Raw genomic sequence first — 25633 nt, forward strand, 5'->3', positions numbered from 1 at the left:
ACCAAATGAAACTAATTATACAACAAAATAAGAAGAAATGCTTATAACAAAAATATTAATTGACTTTTTATTTTTAATTAGATTTGGTGAAATTTTTTTAAACGAAACAATTAAGAAGAAAAGTTTCCATTACTTTTCCATTTTGATATGGTATTCAAAAATAAGAAGAAAGCTCAATCGACGGGCCCTGACAGCAGCAAGCGGTTCCTGAAATCAAATAAATAAATAAAGAAGAAAACTCCAGACAGACTCGTACATCAGAAAATGAATGCATTTTTATTATATTTTTAATTTGAACCATTCTAAACAATTGCAAAGTGATGTTTTGATAAAATTGCACATGATACATAGATCGTTTTCTAGTTCCTCGTAGAATATTATTCTAAATCAAAAAAATTAAAAAGAACAGAATGTTGGCATCAGAAATAATTGAATAATTTATTCTTAATTGATATTTATTTGTTTTTAAGGTGCATTTTTTGTTGTTAAAATTGTATACGGTATATGGTGGTTATATTATAGATAGATAACCCTAGGAGTACTGTCCATTAATGGTATTGTACTGCTCAATATAGGCGGAGTTGCTACTATTTGAATGTTAATATTTGTTACCCTAGAGACACTGTCATTAATAAAGGCAGGCAGCTCTTTGTGTTGTATATCTCATCTGCTTCTAATATACAATTTATATTTTGAGGCACTAAGGTAACAATTAATGTTCCTGGGAGTTAACTGATGGTAGCTTATTGAATCCATTCTATTATCGTTTATTTTTGTCTTCATTAAAACTTGTTACTTCTACGTGTAAGATCAATGCATAAAATGTTCGTGTATGTGCGCTTAAAATCTTCTATAGTTTTGATTTTGATTCTGTTGCCTATTGCCCCCGCCACCTCCTTGCTGCTGGTAATTCCTCTGCTGACCATTGTAGTTATTGTAACTCCTTTGGCCCTGCTGCTGCTGTCCACCCTCCTGGTTGTACCTTTGGTTCTGGTACTGCTGCTGGCCACCAGCGTACTGCTGGCGATTCTGATAGCTACCCTGGCTCTGGCTCTGATATCCACCACCTCCGCCGCCACCCTGGTGCTGCTGGTTGTAGTTATTGTTGTAGTTGTAGTTGTAGTTGCGACTATTATTCTGATAGCCTTGTCCTTGCCCCTGATTATAGCCGCCACCTCCACCGCCACCCTGATTGTAGCCCTGCTGTCCGCGGTCTCCCTGACTATTGCGTATGCCAGCATTCAGCATACGATGTCCACCAGGTGCCACGTAGGCCCTCGAATGATGGCTATTGAAACCAATGACGGGTCCGTTCTTCTGTCCTTCGGGGGAGGGCAAAACCTGCGGCGGATCAACAGCATTGGGCAGACGCTTGGCCTCGAATATGTAATCATCATCGTACTCGGGATCTATGAAGAATGTCGTCACAATGGTGTTACCAGTGATGTCAGGAAGTCCGGCAATCGGTGACGGCAGACAGCCATCGATGGCAGTGTCTATGTCCGAACGGAGTATGGTGCCGCGCATGCCATTAAAGGAGATGGCATTGCATGGATTCTCGGCGTCCTCTGTGCCCTCAATAATCTTCTTCACCTTCTTGTAGTGTGGACTGGAGTTGCTGATGTACAGGAAATTGTGGCCCTGCTTATTGCGCTTTATCTCCGCGCCTGTCAACTGTGTGTAGTACGGTACGAGGGCCTTGAAGAGACGCTTCTCGTCGACAAAGGGCAGCAGGGCGACACCCTGCCAGGCAAACTTCTTGCCATTCAAATCGATCTTAAAGTCCTCCGGGTAAAAGTCGATGATGGGTGAATCCGGACTGGACATTAGCTCTGCCCAGGGTTCGGGCACATGCGAGCTACTGGCCGCCGGAAAGACTCCCATCAGCTGCTCCAACGGATTGAAGGGTTTTGTCCCCCGCTCAAAGGCCGTCGACAGGCCCTGGATGTTGACAAAATCCGAAGCAAAGGGGGCATAGTGATAGGGGAAGTACCAGTTCCAGGAGGCACAGCCCTGATAGTAGTACTTCAAGACCCAGCACAGTCCCCGCACATATTGCAGGGCCACGGCATAGCGGAACGAATGATTCTCGGGTGCCACATCGAACTTGGACTCGTAGTAGCGACTCTTGAAGCCATCCTCCCACAAGCGCACCTCGTCGTTGTCCTCCTCTTCCTCCTCGTTGGGACGTTTTTGTCCGGTTCTCAGCGCAGCAGCTTCCTGCTTGTAATTGGCAATACTCGAGGGCTGGCCATTGCGGCCAGCGCCAACGGCCTGGGCACCAAACACCGATTGATCCAGAGCGCTGTGATCCTGCCTCTGCCTCGGTTTATCCCTGGCCTTGAACTGCTGCTCTCGTCGCTGACGACTCTTGAATATCTGATCCTCGGCATTGCCAAGATCCGTCATTATCAGCTGCACACGATCGAGATTCACGTCCCCAGAGTCGGTCAGGTAGCCCTTTGTCTTGTAGACGCATTTCTTGTACAGCTCCACCAGGCGATCAACTGCGCCCTCGCGTATCTCCAGACTGGGTAGATGGGGCAAGAAATCGTTGCCCACAAAGAAGCACATGAACACCCAGTCATCGAGGGTGCGCTCAAAATTATATTCGAATGGTAGATTGGGCATCTCGAGCGTCTGCTTCAGGTACTCCCTGAGCACGCTCAGGCGTACAAATATGAACTTCACCTCGGCTCCAATGGCCACATCGGGCTTGAAGTTGGCTCCGGAAGAACCGACGGCACTGAGGCCCACACACTTGTCCATTTCGTGTCCGAATTGATTGCAAATGTCGCAGGGCCTGGGCTTGTTGGGCAGAAACTCCTCCCGGATGATGGTGAAGTTCGGCTCGTGGGTGGCCAGGCCCAACATGATCAGATCTGCATCGGCGCCGCACAGTACGTGCTGGGTGTTTGGATCGTGATCCGGCTGGGCGCGCTGCTTCCGTATGTAGTCCATGATCTTGTGCTCACCCTCGCCGGGCACATTGGCATCCGAGAGGATAACTTTGATGCCCTTCCACGCCGGGTTATTGTTCTGCCGATCGTGGACGTAGTAGTGTAGGCACTTGCTCAGCCTGTCCATGAACGGAGTGCCGGGCGTAATGCAATTGGAATCGAAGTGCTCACCCTTCTCCTTTTCGGGCGGCAGCTTGCAGCCGCGGGTCAGCAGCTCCTCGCGAATGCGCGCAATCTCCAGCCGCTTCTCGGTGGTCTCCTTGGCCGCACGGAAGCGACGCGACCTCTGCTGGTTCATCTTGGCCCTGGGCGCCACACCGTCAATGGCCATGTAGAGCACCTTTCGCGGTCGGACAATGCCAAACAATCGATCGATGCAATCGAATATGGCGACCATCATCTCGTCCTCGTTCTTGGGCGCCGGCTTGTCCTCCGGATGCGTACACGGGTGTATAATACCGTTCATATCCAGGTATAGGTTATCAAACTCCACTCCATTCGGATTGGGTAGGGTGGCGTCCTCGTAGATATTTTTACCGGTATCCGGATCGACCTGCTTGTTCTCATTGCAATCTATTATCACACTTGCGTATTTTCGGCTTAGCCACCGAAAGAATGCTGGTACTCCCATTTTTAGAGTTGTTGAAAATCTTTATCTAAATATTTTTCTTTTCCTTTGTGCTGTTTTTTCCTTTTTTTTTTTACATCAATACAGCATGTTTTCACTGGTGCTGAAAAACCATCGATGACACTATCGATAGTATTTGTGGTTTTTGTGCAATTGTTACAAATTTTTTCAGTGGAAAAGGTGAGATTTCGGAGTGTAGAAAATGAATACAACGCACATAAAAAGAATGCGGGTAATCAATATAATTTGTACAATTTTGTTTTTGTTTTCCGAACCTATTTTCCAATAGGGATGGAAGAACATAGCTGCATCCTATCGTCACGAGAAACCATCGTCAGTTACACGCTTTATGTATCGATTGTCCCCTGCCAGAGAGATGCCAGACCGCAAATTATAACTCATGTGTTCGACTAGGAGAAATAATTTGATTTGATAAAATGTCAAGAATATTACAGAAATATGTTAAATTTTCACCCCAGGAGTTGGAGACGTACGCCAATAATCCCGAATCATGCGTGAAATGCATCAACACGGACATGCACCTGTCGATGGGGCCGTACGGCATGGCCAGTTTCAAACATGCGCTTCACGAGCTGCTCATCTGCACCAAAGTGGGAATATACGATGCTAACCTATCTGCCATAGTGCTGGGCATTAAGAACATCAAGGTGTTGGGCCAGACGGCTGCCTTGAGAGCGGACGATCCCACCTTGCACTTGCTCATCAACGCAGACTTCTACGTCTTCCAGCCCATTGAGGGGGCCGTCCTGAATGGAGTTGTACGGCACATATCAAAGCATCAAGTCAGCGCTCTCATCTACAGGGTTTTCAACGCAACGATTCGCTTCACCAACAACAAGAACACCAGGGAAGGCATTACCATGGATCAGGACATTAGTTTTCGGATCAAAAGCTTCAGCATGGCCAATGTGATGCCCTACATCGAGGGAGAACTGTTACTGGATGAGGAGGAGGAGGGCACACAACCGGTGGTATGTTTTTATTTTTTGATAAAAACTAGAGAGAGTCATGTAACTCCTTTTTTTTATCCGCAGAACCAATCCGTCAAGCTTGGCACCTCAGAGCCGGAGGAGGTCAAGCCCGAACTGGAGCTCGATGCGATAATAGAATTGATTAAAAAAGAGCCGTGCATGGAGCCCACACCTAAGAAAAAGCAAGCGACAAAACGTAAAAAATCTGAACAGGACGACAAGCTGACAAAGAAAGTGAAAAATGTAATAAAAGCAGAGCCAATATAGCCTTAAAATTCCCAAAACCCCACTCGTGTTTTCCAGAATCCTCTGATTAGTACAAATTAGGAAAATGTAATGTAACTAGCAAGTCCTAGTATCCCCCTGCTATGCTGACCGTTAGCCACTCGGTATACAAAAACTGGAAATGTGCAATCAAATGTGTATTTGATTAACAAACAAAGGCCCGGCCAGGCTTTTTATTTAAATAAATACAGTTGCATAGAAATACCAAATACCACTTACGATGTTCTGTTAACGTCTGTCTCCTTGAGCAAGGAATTAGTAGCTGAATGGAGCTGGAAAGCTGTGGCTATTGGTGGACATCGGTTACCCATTATTCCCCGGGTTCCCCATGAAGCTCTGTAATTGAAGGCACTAATTTTGGGAACTTTCAACTTATCCACACTCTGGCACACACGATTTACTATCTTCTGTCCTAAAGTGGCTTAGTTTTCGCAGGAGATAATATTTATTCCATGCTGAAGTTGTCTACCAGCAGTCTGCCCTGGGATGTGATTCTTTTCACCATATTCACTCATTCTCTTTTGGGGCCTTCGCTTGTGCGTGTCGAGTCGCGCCTTATAAATGAGTTTTCTGTTCTTTTTGAGTTACATATGTATTTCATACAAATAGAGTCAATATTTTACAATACATTTAAATACAGTATGCGGTATCATAGTTGTAGTTTATGGTTTTATAAATAATTAAAAGCCAGTTACATATACATATATATATAGAATATATATTCCGATTTTGATTTCGCTAATTATTAAATAACAAGCAAATACAATATATATAATATGAGAATCCTAATCGCACGAGCACGATCGAAAGGAACGTAAAAACTATACACACAATGATACAATTATAATAACACTTTCGACAGAAATTAATGCCCTACACTTTTCAATTTGTTATTCACTTATATATTTTCACATTCCCACGGACTACCAGGAACATTTACATAATGTACAAACATTCATACACATAATACATCCAGTTACATCGATTGCTTGCATCCACTTCTCATCATTCTCACCATACCAGAGCACATACAGAAAAAGGCTCTGCACTAGTGGGAGAAAGAGAGAGAGAGGAGAGGCAGTGTGTGTGGTGTGTGGAAATTAGAGATGGACTAAATCAAGAACTGATCCACAAAAGAGTAGAAGAAATCGAGAGATGTAATGAGTGTTGCATACATTTGTGTTTAGTAGTAGTAAAAGGTGTAGACAGTAGTGTAATGCATGCTAGACAGAGATTTCCTGAATATGTACACGTTTCTTGCTCCCGCTGCTCCCTGAACCCGTCGCCGCATTTCCCGCACTCCCCGTCTGCCGCAGTATACCCTGTTGTTGTTGCTGCTGTTGTTGGGCAGCCAGAAATGATCGCGGCGGTGGCGGCGGTTCGGGTATGTCATCGTCTCGCATAATCTCAGAATCTTGAATGACCGCCGCCTTGACGGCCTCTTCGATGGCCTTGAAAGACATCTGATCCGATGACTGCACTGCATAATCAAATTGCTGCGGACTGTTGAACTGCAGGCTGGTGTCCACGAAGGAGCCGCGCTTGCTGCTCAGCGCCGACGTTGTCTCCATCAGAGTGGGCAGGGCATTGTAGGAGATCATCTCCAGGTGGCTATCGCCGCCTGGTTTCGTCTTTAGCAGATCGAGTGTGCTGGTGGAGCAGGCGCCCCAGCTGTCCATCATGAGAGATGTTTGCCCGGGCACCGTCACCGACATAGACGACGATGGTGGCAGCTCCACAATGAGCTTCTCCTCCTTCAGCTGCTTGGTCTTCTCATCGTAGCAGCTGTATTCCCCAAAGACAACGCCCACACCACCCTTGCTGTCCACCACAGTGCCGCTGAAGGAATAGCCATCCGCGGGATCACCAGAACCGCCACCACTAGGTCCTCCTCCACCACCACCACCAATCAAAGCATTAAGTTTGAGCATGCTGGAACTTTTGCTGGTGTCGCTCTCCTGCAGCTCCTCCTTCGTTTTGGCATCTCGCGCACGCTTCTCGCGCTGATGATAGATCCCCGCAAAGATGAGTACATTGAGGATGAGCAGGAAACAGCCCACAGCCACTGTGGCAATCAATGCTGTGGTGTAGCTCTGAAACTGTTTGCCACTCAGCCGCCGCAGCAGCTCCAGGTTGCCAATGATGCCCGTCGAAGCGGTGGCCAGATCCTTTTGCGTCTCCACGCGCTGGTGTACTCCCGTTCGGTTGTCTTTCGGCGCTTGCGTAGTGGTCAATTCGGAGACGGACATGGCACCATCAATGCCGCATTCTGTAACAGATTAAATGTTAACTTTAAGTTTGTATTTCTTTGATTATAGAATTAAAGTTAAACCTGTGGTGGTGGCTGTGCCGTTAATTATGGGATTCAAAGCTTGCGTTACGTTTGTACTTGGATTCTTTGGCGGTGGCGTAGTCGTCGTTGTCGTTGTGGTCGTTCTGCTTTTCTGTATAATTATAATGTTGTCATCTTCTACTGGTTTCGTCTGCAACTGTGGACGCACTACGCCTAAAAAAAAAAAGAGAAATCAAAATCCTGCACTAAAACTTAAGGATGGAGAGTCTCTGACAAACCTTCATACAGATCCCTGTTGTTCATATCATCCTGGAATTGATGATGCCTCATGGACTGGTCATTGATGTTGAAATGGCGGTGCAGTTGAGGGATGAGGTTCAACCACATGGACAGCTTATGGCCACGATAATGACTCTGAATGTTTGCCTTGTTGCCTGCAAAGGGGAAATTGTTCAAATAAAAGCAACGAATAAACCTCGTTAATGCTCTTTAGTGCTTACCCAACTCCACATACAGCTGGTTGACCACATCGTATGCATCCCAAAAGGGCAGATCATCAGCATCGTAGCTGCCAACATCCCGCTCGCTGGTCAGCCCCAGCTGCGTGAAGGCTCCTTCGTTATTACTGCGCAAGCGGCGACGTATATAGGACCGTTTCTCATGCATGGCATTGCTGCGTCGCTGATTGTAGAGAACCGCCAGTGTCATGGCATCGCTGAGATGTGAATTTGAAGCCAGAGCTGCCGAGCGTTTCTTCAAATCATGCAAGGCAGCATCGTCTGTGTTACCCAAGGCGGTTTTTGCACTGAATTGGTTCGGATTGCTGCTAAATATGAGCGTTAGAGACAGATTATATCTATAAGATGTGTTTGGTTTACCCAGTCTTGGCAAAATTGGACAGATAACGCAGCATTAGACGACCAATTTGACGCTCCTGCGTCGTGTAGTTGTGTGGAAAGAGCGGGGATATGGGCAGGCCGAGCCAAAAAGGCACATCTTCGCCACGAACAGAGCCGGTTCTCTGTGAATTTATCAAGCAAAATGGTTAGCATTAACTTTATTGTGAGTTTGCCCAGTTGGAGACCAACCTGTGGGTATTCCTCTTCGACAGTTTTGTGCTTAAAGTGCAGGAAATAAGTGCGACCCCCGCGTAGACTGTGCATGTAGCCGAGCTTAATCAAAGGCGACGCCGTATGGCCATCGCTGAGGAACTGCAGGGTGGCATCGCGTGAGCTCAAAGGATTTCGAATGGCCTTCTCCCAGTCGGTGTACTCATTCTATATAATTTTAAATGATTATAAATCAGGTATAGAAAGGATATATAGTGTTTGTTGCACCTTTAAGACGGCAAAGATTTCATTTAAATGATAATGAAAATTGTTGCGCACAAAAGTGCGTAGAATGCGATCACGGCGCGTCTCATTAAAGCCAAACTCCAGATCTTGGGCACTCAAATCCAGGTAGGATTCCACAGAACTAAGGCAGAATATGAGGTCTCGTTTGGGAAAGTTTGCATATTCAATTCCTGAAGTACTACAGGAAGTAGAAGTACAAAAAAGAACATTAAAATATATTGTTAAATGTAACTTCGAGTGGCTTTACCTAACAATAGCAGAGCCCAGGGGCAAGGTGGTGCTGCCCAATGGATTTGCAACGGGCGATATAACAGTGCCATCCACAAACGGAGCAAAGCCAACGAGGAATCTGTTATGAAACGGGGAGGTTACATGTGGATAAGCTTAAAACTTAAAACTCTCGCTCCCTCTCTCTCTCTTCACATACCGCGGATGATCCACCTTGACGGAAAGCAGTTCGGCCACGCTTTTGGTGCGCAAACATGGCGCCAGATCATCGTACAGCATATCGCCATGGCAGCCCGTCTGCTCTGCCACGCGACGCTTCACAAACAGCGGATTCTTTTGTATGGCCCAGGGCGACAATGCGGAACCACTGACCAGAACTGTGCGCTGGATTAGATCTACAAGATTAAAGGGTTTCAGACACAGACTTTTTCTAATCTGAGAGAAATCTTACCACTCGACACTGGAGACACAACCAATATGTTGGCCAACACTGCGCCCGTGCCGTAGCCCAGCAGCGTAATGCTTTGCGGATCACCCCCAAACGCTGGCAGATTCTCCTTGAGCCAGTGCAGGCCTGCCACCAGATCCATCAGACCAAAGTTGCCCTGGGCGCTCTCCTTGCCGCCAGTCTTCAGGAATCCAAAGATCCCCAGGCGGAAATTGATTGTCACAACGATGACGTTGCCGTGGGCCGCCAGCTCGGAGCCATCGTATGGATTGCCAGAGTTCCAGTCGAACGATTCGCCATGTATGAACACCACAGTGCTAAGCTTTGCTGTTGTTGCTTGTTCTGCATTATCAACATCAGCGTCCGCATTGCCTTTAGGGATGGGGGAAATTGCACTCAGATTAATACGATAATTGAATAATTGGGTTAATCGCTATCGCTATAGCTATCATTGCAGCTGTCCGTGTGTCCGTGTGTGTTTGCGGCTATCGGAACTGCCAAGTCCACAGCGCTTGCAGTACGTGAAAATTTAATTAAACTGCAATGCACTACGGAATTGAGAGCCACGACGCCAATGCAGTAACGACCACTGGATTAAATATTGGCAACAAGTAAAATAACCTCAAATATTTGCACAAGCGTTTTCTCTTGATTTTATTTTTGGGAAAAAGTTAAAACGCGCGTTTGGTCTGGCACGCCATTTTTCAAGGCAAACCCGAAAAAAAAAACAAAAAGGGATAGCGGTAAGTAACTGTTTATCACTTTGTTTCACTTATATTTAGCGAATAAAACGTATAAACTTGGCTTGGCACTTACGCTTCAAGCGGCGCGTCTCATAGGGCACATAGATATTAAGGTATAAGCAGTCTTCCGATTGGTTCTTGAGCAGCGGCAACAGACGCCGCAACTGGGCCAGACGGGCGCGCGGCACCTCCAGCAGCGCCTCCGGTCCGTTGGGTGGTATGGGCACGTTCTGTGGACAGACGGGCGAGAATCGATCCGCATTGCGAACCGTTTTCCATGTCGATGGTGTAATGGGAGGCATAAATCTGTGGAAGAAAAAAAGAAGAGGAGCAGCAAAAGGCAATACCCGTTCGGGCGCGCATAAGTAAATATTCAATTTTTGGCCACTTGTGGGGCAGCACGTTTTTATTCGGTCTTCGGGGTCGTGGTGTCTGTGTGGGTGTGTGCGCGGGTTAAATATGTGGGTTGAGTGAGTGTGTGTGTGTGTGTTGGCGATTCAAGGAAAAAGGATTCGTTTGGCTCGTAAAACACAGAAACTAAGTACCCGCCCATCAATCAAAAGTGCAAACTGCCGTTGATTAATTGTGCAATTTTATTGTTTTGCGTTGAAATCCATCTATCAAGCATCATCAGCGTCGAGTAAGTCATGAGCGGGGGGGACAGATGATTGGACCAGGGCTGGCAGAACGATATGCGATAAATGCTGCTTTGTTGTGGATTTTATGACACTCGATAATTGACGCGAAACGTTTTGATTGTTTCTTTTTGTGTTGTTGTTTGGTTTTATCCTCCCGCTTTGTTACCTCTCTGCCCTCTTTGTTTATCTCTCACTCGTTTTCTGCCTTCCCTGGTGGCAAATGACAGACAAAGGACCGCAGTAACAAAAAGCTCGACTCCCCAATTTTGTGGCAAGCATAATTTCAGCCATACGTGATTCTGTTGGTGTCTCCCTCTCTTGCTGTGTGTGTGTTGCACGTTCCTAGTTTTGGCAACTTTCCTAACCGCCCTGCCCGCCTCCCACACATCTGTAAACCGTTCGACATGCGCCACGGTAAAAATTAATACTATTTTTTTTTGGGTAAAAGCCCTCCTAAAAGTTTCACTTTAAAATATTTTTAAGCGAATAAAACAATTTTCGTTTTCTGTACTTTTTCGAGCGTTAAAAGCAATCGTTTTATTGTGTGTTGTGTGTTCGGGTGTGTGTGTGTTCCGGTACTTTTTTCACTTCAACACACAAACACATGTGAACGAATTGCGACTTGGCACGTTTTTCTCTTTATTTTATTTTATACAAAAAAACCCTCTACGTTTATTCGTATTCTTTGTAAAAAAAAAACATAAATATTATTATTTGTTTGACTACATGCACAATTTTATCTAAAATATTAAAAGCTTTCAATGAAATTCAATTCTTGTGTAAATATTTGTGCTTCCAGGCTGCAAGGAAATGCTCTCTAGAAGAGAATATTTATTCTAGAATTGCGAATAAGCTTGTTACGGACTGATTGAAGCATGTGCTGTGTGACCACCATAAAAGGTGAATCAGCAATGAGGATCAATTAGGTAAGAGTTTGTATTTGAATAAGGGGTAAACACCTAAATAAATATTTATAAATAATTCTAGAAAGCTCAAACTAATGTTCATTGTCTGTCAAATTGAACCAACACTAACCCGCTTTAACAATCTTATAGGTCACCCAATAAACCTTAGGTCTTCTAAGCTAGGATAGCTTGCCATTTGTTTTTATTAATATTTTGTGAATTTTTTATTAGAGACTTTGGCGACAGATGCGTTTAGTCCCCCTACTGCCTTGATTAATATTGTTAGCTCTCTCGCAGCCAGCCAACCGTGTAGTCTGACGACTCGTCAAATATCTCGTTTTAGCTGACAAAAAAAACTACTCCTTACTCTCCATCGCCATCGTGCCACAAGTCTTATGGACTTGCGGTGGGTCCTTTTCACAAGGTGGCCTGACTGGCATTTGATTAAGTTCTGTTTGCCGATTTCTGGCATCTGTTGCTGCATGATAATGAACCGCATTCATAAACGACTTCATTTCACTCCCCATCTAACCCAATGCCGTCTGACGTCTGGCGTCACACATTCCTACCACACGGAAGTAATTAAAGAACAATTTTCAGGAATTGTGGCTAAGCAAACATCAATGGAGCGAAAGGAGGCGATGAAGAGCCCTTTAAGTACTTCATCCAATCGCTTCATCAAACACACTTGTTGTTCATGCATGTCACACAAAAGCTTTTTGCTTTTGCTTTTGCTTTTGCCTTTGCCATTGCCTCCTACGGTAACGGTTTCGTGTGTACATGACTGTATTCTGTATTGTACATGTCTCTGAGCGTGAGAGTGTGTGAGCGTGTGAGTGCCGTGTGCAAGTGTGAAAGTGCCCAAGTAACGGACTTAGCTGGGTCCGGGGAGGTGTGGCGGGGGAAACTTTTGTAATATCCCCCACAAAACTTCACTTTGGTCTCTGAGTTCTCTCTCGCTCGTTCGAGAGTTCTTGCTCGAGTTCACCGTTCTTCGTTCTCGTTTGCGCCGTTCAATGGCATCAAGTGCTCGAAATGGCTTATCGAACTTTTCCCTATGTGTGTCTCGTTGGAGTGGGTCCTTGGTGGTAGAACTGGTGCTGTTACCAGCACCAACTGTCAACTGCTTCATTATTAATTGGGTAAACCAATCGCTTATTCGTACTTGCGAATAACAAAGCAAATTGTGTGCACAATTTTTTCATCCTTTCCTTCCGCTTTTAAAATCTTTCAACAAAAAACTAACCGAATAATGAAAACTTTTTTAATTGTTACCTATACGGTGGACGGTTGGAGTAAAGTTTTAGATTAATTCCAAGTAGCACTTGGTCTTCATTACGAGCTGTGTGCTGTGCTCCTACGTATCGTGTGTCCGTGTCCCCGTGGAACTTTAAATCCTCAAACAAAGCTTTGGGATTTGCGCGACCAGAGCCACAGCCAGTGTCAGTGCCAGACCTAGTGCTAGGCCAGAGGCCGAGCTCCGTAAAGTCCTCACTTGCGTTAGGTGGGTGTAAAAAGTACTAGGACCCCGGCAGCAGCAGACCCATCCACACACATATTTCATGAGAATAATTATTAAAATTGCTTTGGCTAAAGTTCTCTTTGCCGCCGCTCTATGTGAAAAAAAGTTTCGTCTAAAAGCGGCAAAAGAGCCTGGAGACGACCCCCATGTGGCGTTCAGATTGCGTGCCCCGTCCTGCCATAGAGATGGGAACGTGAGAGCGTAATAAACTGCAGCCTCTACTTTGCGGTTATAAAATCTTTAATTTAATTTTAAATTAAGGAAAACTTTGGGTTAGCAAAACACACACAGAATCTTTAAAAATTAAACTATAGATCAAAGAATTAATGCAGCTTAAACGCATTTTATTTCTCAATTTTTAAGTCACTTAAAAGACTAACCAAACGTGGACTATTTATAGAAAATATATTTTGCACCTTGCCTACAAATGCTCTACCATTTAATGCCTCACGTTGTTGTCTCTATTTTTTGTAAAGATTTCACTTTAACCAACATCCAGCCACGACCCGGAAAACGTAATCTTGTGCAACATGCCGTAGCCGGGGCTGACACACTCACCATACACCCACACACCAAAACACACACAACTCGATTTAGAGACTCACCTGAGACTGCCCACCGGCGCGGAGGCATAGGGTATGCCGAGGAATGCCTCCACCAGTGGCGTGGAGCGCACCACAATCCCTCGCAGTAGGCCATATTTGGTCTTCACCGTATTGCTGCCGCCATGCAGGCACTCGCAGCAGTCCGGCCAGAGGCTGCTGAGCAAAAGGAGCAAAAGCAGTATGCCTGGTGTCAGCTGGTGACGCCAACACGATGCCTGTGGATGATGTCGTGTATGCGGATGAGGATGTGGATGTCTTTGAGAGTGTGTTTTATTTTGGACTGGAGCTGCTGCTGCTGCTCCTCCTGACGTTGCTGACGTTGCTGATTGCCATGACTGGTGCTGCTCCTGTTCCTGCTCCTGCTGATGCTTTTGATTGTGTTCGTCGGTTGTGGAAATCTCTAGAAATCTTTTTAATGTTATCAGTCTTATAATGCAAATTCCCGTTGCCACGATGCGGGCATCCGTTCCCGTTCCTATTCCCATTCCCATTCCCATGCCCGTTGCTGTTTCCGTTTCCGTAACTGCTTTCCTTTTTGCTTTGGCTGAGGCCAATGCCACTGCCACTGCCACTTCCGTTTCTTTATCCGCTTCCGCTGCCATTTGCTGCACCATTGATGCGCAAATAGTTTTAATGTAACTCATCAAGGAACCGAAGAAAATGTAACCATAAACATGTAGAAAATGCGATTGAATTATTTTAGTTTGTCTTAGTTTGCTGCTAGTCCTAGCCCTAGTCCTTCTAGTTGTCGTCCTTGTCGTATTCCTTCTCGTTGCCATCAAAATCAATTGGCCATGCCCGCTTCCTGTTGGTGTCTGCGACTGGGACTGGGACTGAGACTGGTACTGAGACTGTAGCTGGTGGAGAGCAGCCGCTTGTGGGACATCCACGACATCCAGGACATCCATGGCTGATTTCGCTTCATCTTGACAGCAGTTGTGCGCATGTTGAGCTTGTGATTCACGTACCACACTGACATGGTTAGACCCTAATGCTTTGATTTCAAATATTATACACTGAACGTGTTGGCCTCTGCTTCTCTATTAGAAATGCAATTTCAGTCGCCAACTTCCACGACTTGCTGATGCTGCTGCTGCTGCTGTATCCGGAAGTATCTGCAAAATGTGAGAGAAGCAAATTTCAAACATTAACTTTAGCTGACACTAAATGACCTGCAATTGAGCGTCCTGGCATAGACATAACTATATATGTATCTGTGTATTCTCTGTCCTCTGTGTGCTGAATATATTCTTTTTTTTTATGAGATTGCTGATTGCTGTGCAGACCTTTACGCCGTCAGCTTCGGGTCTTAACTGTGCAACGCATCAGAGCGTGGCATCCTTAAATAGCCTTGGTCAATGCATCCAGCCAACAGCTACAGCAGCAGCACCACCATAATGGGGTCTTGCTTGGCGCCCACTTTATGTCTGCCGCCACCTGAGGACAGGACACGTTTTGTGGTAGGTGGGGAAGGCTGGGGATGGGCACTGCGACTGGGATGGGTATGGGGATGCGCGTGCAGGTGCAAAGCGTTTTCCTTTGCCATCGTTTGACCTCCTCACCTCCTGCCCCTGCTGCTGCTGCTGCTGCTGCTTGCCACTGACGCTCCTAAGGCTTGTGTGTGTGTGTGTGTGTGGGGGTGTTTAAGATGATGATGGACGGGCTGGATCGCTGGGAACTAGTTCAGGTGTTCAGGTGTGGTGTTCTTGTGAAAGGTGCGAAATACACAGCACTGAGGCAACGTTACCCGATTTTTAACTATTTTTAAAGAGTGTTTCCAGTTAAGGGAAAGGTGCTGAGGCGTTTTCGACATAATTATTATTCAATTTATGCTAGAGATGTATAGAAGGTCAGATGTAAACAATATTTCAGGTTAACAGTGAACTAGTTCTAGGCGTGCATGTAGTTCAAGTGAACCATTTAAAATGGAACATCAAAAACCATTTGGGAAATCGCCATTTAATGACACACTGCAAATATTTTGTTATTGGATTTATGGATTTATATTATAGACCTTTTGTTTGGGTTCGTGTGCCCATCGCTATTCTATAGTTAATATTTCCATATTTGCATACAAAACCGCTTTCCTTTCCATTTAACCTTTTCCACACATTACAATGTTAATCTCAAATGCGAGCTGCCCTTCGCCACTGCCAAATGAGGTGAAGAGGTTTTACCTTGGGTTGAGATAAAAATGTGTAAATCTGTCAACCTTTTAGGTGTTAATGTAATGTACTCAACCGCAGCGTTGTCCCTCGAAAAAGAGAGGGAGACACACACAGACAAAAATTTAGAGAGTTATCCAGGGAAGCCTTCTCTTTGCCCCAACAAAAATGTTATGGACTCTGGTAAGCTCTTGTGGGTCTCATTAACAAATGCTTCCTTCGATGTTATGCTGGTCTCTGGCCAAAACCAAAAACCAGGATGAGAGTGCTCTCTAAAGCGGCAATATATCTTGTGGGTTCCGGCTAGAGACAGAGACAAACAGACACAGACAGAGACAGAGACAGAGAGAGAAACAGAGAGTACTCTTTAAATCCGTATATTTTATAGGGCTAAACAATTGGCAAGAATAAACGAATGAACGAATGCTGCAGAACAAGCAGACAGGCAGACAGAGGGACGGAATCATCTGTAGATGAGACGAGTTGAGCTAAACAAACATACATTTCACTAAATTGCAGCAATAAAACTAAAGTTAAACTATGGAAGCAGCACAGGCAGAGCACAGGCAGAGCAGAGCCAAGCATCCGCAGACGGATGAACGGATGAACAGATGGATGGGGATGCCCATGGGCAGCTTAACATTTTTCCAGTGCCCCCTTCTGTAAAGAGAAAGAGTGTGCCGCCTGTGTGTGTGCCTGTTGTGTGTGTTTGTTGACAACCGAAAATGTCGGCACGTTTATAACGTACAAAAAAATTGTGGACGTATCTTTACTCGAGACTTAAGTCTCTCTCTCTCTCACTATCTGTCTCTCTGTCTCTGTGTGAGTCATGGCCTCAAACAGAATGTTGGGATTTTCAAATAAATTTCCACTTTTCAATTAACTAAAAGCTGAAAAATGCCATTTTTCGGCGAACGTGGAGCAGCAGAGGAGAAGGACTTATACGAATATCTGTACAAGTTGTTCGAATGATTTTTTTAGCAGCAAACGAAAAGCAACGCATTGCAACGCTTCGGTTTTTCCTGTATGAATACAAATATTTACATTTTGCTTTCTTTTATTTTTGTTCTTTCATGCAGTTTTGCTACTTTCTTTCTTTCATTCTGTGGAGCATGGTGCATGCTGCATGCTGCATGCTCGTACTCGTACTTGTAAATGGGAAATCTGTAAAGACCGATAAAATTGCATATTTTTGCATGAAAGGCGTTGGCCTAAAGGGGTGTAAAAAAGAAATGGCGGCGGTAACGACATGCAGACATTTATCCAGACACCCAAAGGGTAGGCGGTGCACACACACATGTGTGTGTGGGTGGGTGTGGCAATGGTGGGATGCTTGGGAAATGGCAGTGCAAACAGGAAATGTTACGGTCTCAACTTACTCAAGACTCTGTCTCAGCCCCAGCCCCAGCCCCTGCCCTCCTTGGATGCCAAGAAAAATGATGGAAAAAATAAGCAGACGAAGAAGGTGGAAGATGCACTGTCAAAGCCTCGGCCGACAAAGAGAGCCGACTAGTTGTTGCCCAGCTGCGGGGAATTGCAGAAATACCATGGAGGATTTTTCCAAAAAGAAATTCTAGGAATCCTAGAGAGCATTCTGCTCCACGGTAAAAAAGGGGCAAACATCTTTAAAGCGAACGCGCTCTTGGATCGTTGGTCTCTACGGGAGTTTCCATTTTGATGGAACTGCTGGCAAAAAGTAAGCAGACAAAGCCCTAGCCAGAGTTGACTCGATCTGAAAATATTTGAAATACCAGAGAGAGACAATTTTTCTGGGACGCCAAAGGTATGCCAAAGAGATTCCCTCAGACATTCTTTGGGGGAACTCTTTAAAATATTGTCTTTAAGCTGCATGCAGATCAGACTGTGCCATACTCTGTATGCAATACCAATTTTTTACAATGTAACGAGCATTAAGAAGTGGCAAAATCTACCCACAGGATACGAGGGTTTGTACTGTCCGCCTTGTCATTGCCATTCGTTCGTTTGGCGAAAGTTTCTGCATTAAACTCGAAATAAAAGTTGCAAGAAGAGGCATTAAAAATTGTTGCATTTTACAATTGTGGATGAAGGGAATTTCAATGGCAATGGAAGTTGTGATTGTGGATGATGGTGATGCTGCTGCTGCTGCTGCTGCCATTGGAATGGCTGCAATGTGCTGGAATCCAGGGACAACGATGCTGCAGCTGCTGATGATGCGGGATATAATGTTGGAGCGACTTTTAATAAGTTTCACAAATGAATCTCAGTTAAATTCATTTCTTTTCATTTTTGTGCTGTGGATCAAGCGGCAGACAACAAGGACGACAGCAGCTAAGAAATTCGAAGGAAATTGTAGAAAAAGAAATGCGGGAGCAAAGCAATATCTTTGGTTTAGTCAAGCATTCAATTGATTTTCTTTAACATGAGATAAGGAGACTTCAGGAAATAAGCTCAAGGAGGAGCGTGGAGGCAGAGTCAGCCATCTATTGTTTCTTTGAAACGGAAAAAGGAAGATATTTATGAAAATAAATACAAAAATTCGGTCTACTACGCTGGAATAAGTTTTTATTGCTCAGAGTTTTCTCTGTGTTTTTTGTAACCAAATATTTTTCCATTTTTTGGACTCTTACTCGTAGATAGAGCACAAGCAAAATGTTGATAACAATCCGCAGACTGTTGGTATAATAAATGCAGCAATTTCAACAACTTTTCAATGTCTGATTGGTGCTCTCTCCCTCTTTCCTCTCCCACAGCGCCACAGAGGTCAAAAGAGTTGAGAGTTTTCGTTTTGAGATGTGTATCGTAAGCGATTGACTTTCTGCTAAGTTTATTTAAATTTGTGGGTTACCAGAAGGAGAAGGTCAAGGCACTTGCATCATTTCCAATTATGTCTGCAACGGAAAAGCTATTCAGTCTCCGAAGAAATATATTTTAATTATAGGAAATATGTTTAATAATCAAAATTAATCAATTCGGCCATCGAAAATGTACTCTTAACTTAACGAAATATTTCGTTAAAGTTATTAAAAATGATCGGTCACAATGGAAATCGGATCGCTTGATGGCATCGCTTTTTAAAGTAATTAAAATATGTTAACTAACCAATTGGAGGGTTGGTTCCCAAATCAAATAAAGTCCTCGTTAAATCAAATATATGGAAGCCAATTATGGAACTGAACCAAACAGTCGAGCATTAATCAGGCAACAAATAAATTCAGATTTCAAATTGACATAATCAATTTAATTAACGTTGTTAACTCAGTTATGAAATTGAAAATGGTGAAATTATCAAAGGAAAAACGAAGCGCAAAGAAAATGCAACAAAGATTATGAGACATTCGGGCAGATTAAAGGCAAACTTTCCAACAATTTAACATAATTTGCCAACAGCCCAGCTCCCTTGTGGCATTTAATTCCTTGCCGTAAATACTATAAATAGATAAGTATCTTGTACCCTCATGCAGTTGATTGTGCTTGAGCTTCAGCTGCTTGTTGGAAAGTTTATAATTCCATAGTTACTCTCGAGCACCTTCTAATAAATCGATAAATAATCTTTCACGCTAAGCTGTGGAGTAAAATCCAACAGCAAGGGGTTTTTACCCACTTTTGCTTTGCCACTTCTACTTCACGCTCTTCTGGACAGCTTCAAGTCAATCTCGGGCAACGATGCCCCAGTGCCAGCTGCCCCAGCTGCCAGCTGCCAGCAGCCAGAGCTCTTCACCGCCTCAGGGCTTTTGGTGGCGCAGCAAATTTCCCGTCTCGAATTTCATCATCAAGTGGAATGTACTTGACCCTCGTTGGGCGAAACGTTTGATGAACCCATTTGCTACAATCATGAAAATGCGATATAATTAGCAGAAAAGTTACAAGGACTCTCGCACGCTCAAAAGACCAGGCCAGGCCGTAGACAGACAAGGCTTTTGTGAAAGAACCAGAGAGTCAGAGGCAGAGCCAGCACCAGGACCAGTACGAGGACCAGGACCTATAGCAATTTCAATTTCGCACCAAAAGGAATTACGTTCCCCCTTTTAGCCCACCCTTTCATTCTGTTCAGCTTTTTGTTTTTCTGTTTTATTTGCTATTTAAATTATAATTCTCATTTGACCTTTTTGTGTGAGTGTGAGTGTGTGTGTGTATGAGGGTTCTCCATTTGCCTGACAGTCTGGAAGAGGACAGGTTCTCTGTGTCTGCTGGAAAATGGCAACGGCGAAAGCTGCGCCCAGGACAGGCGGAGGCCGGACCGAAAGGACGACGGCATCAGAATGTGGAACTACAAAACATTTCAAATGCCATTTAGTGCCAGCCGTCGTTGTTGCACCTCACTCACACACAAATCCATACATGGACACACGTACGCTCGCACACACATCTATCCTGTGGATGTACTACTGCATGGCATTTGCCGGAACCATGGGCGGTGAAATCACAGAACTTTCCCCTTTCATTATGCTGCAGAATAAACGAGGTTACATGGCTGCTTGAATCCACAACCGAATAAGACAGGAAAGGGGCCGCAACTATAGGATGGGAACAGCGGGGCGGTGCAGAGGCTGGGGGAGCACTGGAGAGGTCTGGATGTGGGTCCCCGTGCCGTGTACGGGTACTTGGCAAGCTCTTTGGCTCTCGTTTTTGCTCTCATTTCATCCAAACTTTGTTATGTATTTTCCCATACTCATTTTTAACTTTTTTTCTACCCTTTATTTTTTTGCTGTTGTTCACAATGAAGATTTGTCGAGTTGGCGAATTTCATTCGGAAATGCATTTCTGCTGGCCCGCAAATATACAAAAACAACCAAAGGAAAAATGATATAATTTGGTGACAGAATATCCTCGGATACCCTTTACAGCCCTTTACCCAACAGCAAGGTTGAAAGAGGCAGTTTGAGCATAAAAGAAAAAATACACTAAATAAATGCAACAATTAATATGAAATATTAATAAAAGAAAAAGATATGCCAATACCCGCTGTAAAGGGTATACAAAAAATGTATCAATAACGATAATAAAATTGACTTGGTTTCCTTTCGGTTTGGATTTGGATTCGCACAGGATGACACAGTCTGACTGTCTGGGTCGCCCTTTCTCCCTCTCCCTCTGGCTCTCTGTTGACTGGTATTAAGGTCATTCCTTTTTGGTAATTAGAAAAAATATATTATTTGTGTGCCACAATTGTCATGCAGAAAGTTCTGAACAAGTTGACAAATAAATTTATTGCCCTGTGTGTGTGTGTGTGTTTGCAGCAGATACTCCACTATCCCCGACCCCTCTGGTAGAATGGGAAAGTGAATATTTGTCTGACATTTACAGTCACTCATATTAGTGCATAGTCATTGGGGATGGATTGGATTCCTGTGTACGGAAATCGAAAATAAAGTTTGAACAATAAGCTGAAGAGCTGAAGGTTAAATAAGTTAGTTCCCATTCTCAATTGCTGCTCTGCTCTGTTCTGTTCTGCTTTTTGTGTGCTCTGGTGGGAAATTGCATTTTAATGGACTTTATTTCGATTTTGAGGTTGAGGCACATTTTTGAGGCCATGCAAATTGAAAATGTCTGCCCAGTTTTGAGTGGTAAATGCACTTGGTACTTGGTACTTTTGTGGATTACAGACAGCCAAGTGCTGTAAACCTAATACTTGAAATGGTCATTGGTAATTTGCCTGTCTGTTGTTGCAACCTCACAAAAACTCTCTGAGTATGAGTGGATTAAAATGTAATCTAGCTTAAATGTGTGTGTTGAATCAGCTCTTAAAATGCTAAACTGTTAGAAGAATTTATTTCAATCCATAACTACTTAATCTCAATGCTTTGCAGTCTTTTCACTTATGAGGAATATTCAAAATGCTGAAGCAACAGCAAACATATTTAATATACGCTCTCTCCTTGCCAAAACACTCAGCAATGCAGCATTTGGAATCATTTTAATTAGCATTTCCCGCAAGATTAAGGAGAAATGTGCATCATGGAATATTCAAAATTAAAGCCCTAGGCAGTTTGCACCTCCTTTAACATACAATGAAATTTCTCCCCACAGACAAATGAAATAATTATCAATTATGGCCCTTATGCAGCATACATGCATGGACGGTGCCCTTGTGTTGTGCTGTGTTCTTGTCGTTGTTACAAATTCTAATTTCTAATTACTCCCCAAGGAATCGCCGACGCCTAATGAATGACCTGAGGAGAGGACGCCGCTGCCGTGCCGTGCCGTGCCGCACACACACAACATGCAAATGAGGAGACAACTGTGTGGTCAATTGAAACATAGTCAAAGTTGATTTATGCAAGTGTATACCCCATATTGTAATACAACATAGATGCCATGTAGGAGGCGATTAACATGGGAATGAAGATACTACAGATAGGCATGGAGTAGGAGATGGAGTGTAGAAGGAGCTGCAGGAGGAGGCTGAGTATGATGAGTCCTATGGCGCAGAGCAAAGTAAAGTTGACCAAATTACGGGGGGCATAAATTATTTATGACTGCGGCAAAAGGCAAACAGGCGTGCAAACACATTCGGCACTCGACTCGTTTCGAGAACTGTTAATAGTTACGTTACCCATGTAGTGCAGTGTAGAGTAGAGTGTACGAGTATTATGTGTGTGTGTTTGTGTGTGTTCGGGTTGGAGCCACAGCAGCCATCACTTGGGCAAATGTAAACATGAAACTACTCCTGCTCCTGCTCCCGCTTCTGCCTCGGTTCCTGCTCATTTCATCCTGGCTTTACCTTCCTTCCTTCCTCTTTGCTGGCACTCTACTTGTCGTATTTACTATGTACTTAGTATAATTAAATGGGTTTAATGCAAATGTTAAGCCTCCTGCCAGTGCTTACACTCTCATCTCTCTCTCTCCCCTTAGACTAGTTTATTCATCATTCAGTTCGAACAGATTTCTCTCTCTCCCTCTGTCTCTCTGTTGTTTTTGTACAATTTGTGCGACTGTCTTTTGTGTTCTGGAAATTGCTTTGGTTGGAAATATAATGAGTATATATTATTAGTAGTTGTGGTATTGTTGAGTATGGGAAATTTAAGCAATATCAAATCAGAAGTGGAACCTGATACATTTCTAGATTAATATTGCTTCGAAGTGATTGCTACTTTGATTGCTACTTTGTTCAAATATAAAATAAATTGTTTAAGGTATTTTAAGGTACGAAATAAGGTACACAATCTGGTTGGGTCCGTGGGGCTTTCTTCTCTATATGATTCCATTAAAGGTTCAAAAGTAATTAACGTACTTCTCGTGTTACATCTTCCCATATAAATCGATGGGAGGTAAAATCCCTATGGCACACATATGTATACCGTACATCGTACATTGTACAATCGCAATTTATTGCGAGCGAAAACTTTCAATCGGTGCCAATGGAATTAATTTGAGTCTGCGCAAACACACACAGACACACAGCCCATGCCCAAAAGTCGAACGGGCGACTCCTTTGTGTGTGTGTATTGTTAATGTATTTATGTATGTATCTAGGTGTTAGTGCGGTTCAAGTATCCGCACACTTGTTTATCCACACATATCCGCACATACATATGTACATACATATTTATAAGCTTATTCGTGTGCCGTTACATAGCCTACGGGGGATTGTTTCTGTGAAGATTAAGCTTCCGTCTAAGCTCCTCTCAAGGATATGGCTTAGCTCCTATTTGAGCTCAACCGATTTGCACGCGGATTACAATTTATTTGTCGCTCCAAATTGTTGGATTGATTTTTATACACAATCCTTAGGGGCATATTATGTGAGGGTTTCTTTTTTATGATTTGTTCGATTAAGCGAAAGTTTTTATGTGGCTAATAAAAAGTGTGTAGCAACGGGCATAATAAATGTATCAAAAATGCGAGTTAAACTATGAGCGATAATAAAATAAAAAATGTATCTTTATTTAAAGGATAACGAGGCTTATGGGCCTTAAAAATCGCGTAAAGTCAGAGTCAAAAGCAGATATAAATAAGATTTCGAGTAGCACTTTTCCACTTGAATATTTTCTTCATTCAATTTACTCAAAACTAATGAAATAATTTTCAAAAATTGATGGAGATTTTATATTTAACATTTGAAAGTGGATAACCACGTGGCCCAACGCCGATCAGCGACCACAATGGCTGTCAACCCGCACTTAACACACAGCCCGGATCCCGGACAACCGGACATGTGTGTATAATATCTATCGCAATATTCCAGGCTGTACATTTGCAAGGGGTTTTGGTGGGTGGGCGAACACATGCCAGTACAAAAGGGCAATTCATTACGGAATGATAATTAACATGTAATCAGAGTCGGTAACGACTTCGGTCAGGACTGCTGTTGGAGAGGCTCGTAAATATACGTATGGCCTGGGAGGGAAAAAAGAACGCCCCAGATGGTAATGGAAATGGAAATGGCTGCAAGTGGCATAATTTTAATTTGCACTCAACTCGAAGTGTGGACGGATGGGGTTGGGTTGCACTTCCTCGGGGGAACTGCAAGGCATGATTGCGTAATAAAAAAATAAAAACAATAAAATAAAATAAATGAAAATGAAAAAATAAAATTGAAACTGCAAAATCGAGTGCATAAATCCTTCTTTTTCCAGAGCTGAGTAACGTGACTACTGCATGGTGGCCGTCCATGCTGCTTTCTGGTCCTTTGGGTGCCTGTCCTGTTGGCCAAGTAAATGGCATATCAATGCGTGATTACGTATACGCCGCATGGGCCCAACAAATTGCTGTGCTGTGCCGCCGCCATCGTCTTGAGTCCAATATGAGGCTGGGACTGGGACTGGGACGGGGTCCCGCTCGCTTCATTATGCCGAATGCCTACGTGCACTACTTATTTATCAAGTGATGGTGATGGCGCAACGCTCCGCTCCTCTGCCAAACTGCCAGAACGGTGGCCTTCTTTATTTATGGAAGTGACTCCTCGCTGAGTGCGAAGTCGTTCTCCCCCCTACTTGTGTGCCTCTTGGCAGTGGGGGCTACGCGCGACTGCCCACAACCCGCTGGGTCATGCTTCCGATTGCTTCCGCATCATTGCACACTGGTACGAACAATTTGTTTGCCAACTTCAAAATAATAATTGCGAGATATTTCATAAAATAAAAACTTTAACGGAACTTCATTGTACAATTTTTCCAGACATTTATTTGATGTTTTACCAAAACGAAAGCTCTACAGACTGCAGACTCTAAAGCAGTGGCGTTAAAGCAGTGTTAAAACAGTTGCCACAGAAACAGATTAAAGTTTATTTTGAGCATTGAAGTACCATCTAAAAATAAATTCTGAAACACAAACTGTGTGGGCCTTTATATATTACAGCTTAGCCAACACACAAAACAATTCAATCTTAAGGTAATTCCATGAAAAGACTCTTACAAATAGTTTGGCATGGGAACACTGAACGCATTCTGGCGAATTAATACATAGCTATGCCAACAATCCGTAAATAGATTTGGGCACAAGCAGTTCGAAATAAAAGTACAGTCAGTAGCAAACGGGAGGCATTACAAGTGCAGTTACAGTTGCAAATAACCCATTGACCAGTGTATTTTGACTGCGGGGGAGATAGCCCGAGTATAAGATACAAAAAATAAGCACATGCAGACACAGGATGGATATGTATCTATGTGGGGGGAGTGTGCGTTAAACGTCTGCCACTGATAATGAGAAGCGTGAAGTGAGACGAGCGTGGGAGAGCCGGAGGAGGGGAGAGGCTGAGCCGCATCTTTATCCTGATCCGCCGCCTGCCGCCTGCTGATGATGTTTGCGTTTGAATAATTTATGACACAATAAAAAAGCAGGAAAAGCCAGAACCAAACACACAGAGGCCGACACACCCACACACACACACACACACACACACACACACACACACACACACACACACACACACACACACACAAAAC

The 25633-nt window shown here is 43.9% G+C and overlaps 3 protein-coding genes across 5 annotated transcripts in view; 1 reads left to right on the forward strand and 2 right to left on the reverse strand.

Moving 5' to 3' along the window:
• Positions 1-253: 253 nt before the first annotated feature.
• LOC117584861 (5'-3' exoribonuclease 2 homolog) lies at positions 254-3702 on the reverse strand. The gene has a single exon (XM_034274006.1). It carries the CDS (start codon positions 3589-3591, stop codon positions 841-843), a length of 2751 nt encoding a protein of 916 aa, XP_034129897.1. The 5' UTR covers positions 3592-3702; the 3' UTR covers positions 254-840.
• Positions 3703-3952: 250 nt separating this feature from the next.
• LOC117584868 (DNA-directed RNA polymerase I subunit RPA43) lies at positions 3953-4864 on the forward strand. 2 transcript variants are annotated; one of them, XM_034274017.1, is made up of 2 exons: positions 3953-4579; positions 4640-4864. In XM_034274017.1, exons 1-2 carry the CDS (start codon positions 4026-4028, stop codon positions 4845-4847), a joined length of 762 nt encoding a protein of 253 aa, XP_034129908.1. In that variant the 5' UTR covers positions 3953-4025; the 3' UTR covers positions 4848-4864. The 2 variants fall into 2 exon arrangements, with proteins under 2 accessions (XP_034129908.1, XP_034129909.1); XM_034274018.1 differs by having other exon boundaries at positions 3954-4580; positions 4644-4864.
• A 501-nt stretch (positions 4865-5365) lies between these two features.
• Positions 5366-25633, reverse strand: part of LOC117584860 — a 27830-nt gene continuing 7562 nt past the window's right edge. The window contains exons 1-13 of one of the 2 annotated variants that reach the window (XM_034274005.1): positions 24502-24511; positions 13603-14456; positions 10006-10238; positions 9193-9561; positions 8941-9136; positions 8761-8862; positions 8496-8691; positions 8247-8435; positions 8037-8179; positions 7659-7981; positions 7437-7592; positions 7198-7371; positions 5366-7134 (exon numbers count right to left, since the gene is read on the reverse strand). In XM_034274005.1, the coding sequence (XP_034129896.1) occupies positions 6089-7134; positions 7198-7371; positions 7437-7592; positions 7659-7981; positions 8037-8179; positions 8247-8435; positions 8496-8691; positions 8761-8862; positions 8941-9136; positions 9193-9561; positions 10006-10238; positions 13603-14381 (3906 nt within the window). In that variant the 5' untranslated portion in view covers positions 14382-14456; positions 24502-24511 and the 3' untranslated portion in view covers positions 5366-6088. Of the gene's footprint in view, positions 7135-7197; positions 7372-7436; positions 7593-7658; positions 7982-8036; positions 8180-8246; positions 8436-8495; positions 8692-8760; positions 8863-8940; positions 9137-9192; positions 9562-10005; positions 10239-13602; positions 14718-24501; positions 24512-25633 lie in introns of those variants that run through there. The other variant, XM_034274004.1, reaches the window with a different exon arrangement.

The sequence above is a fragment of the Drosophila guanche genome, unplaced genomic scaffold, assembly GCF_900245975.1.
Source record: "Drosophila guanche unplaced genomic scaffold, DGUA_6, whole genome shotgun sequence".
In the NCBI taxonomy this organism is placed as follows: Eukaryota; Metazoa; Arthropoda; class Insecta; order Diptera; family Drosophilidae; genus Drosophila; species Drosophila guanche.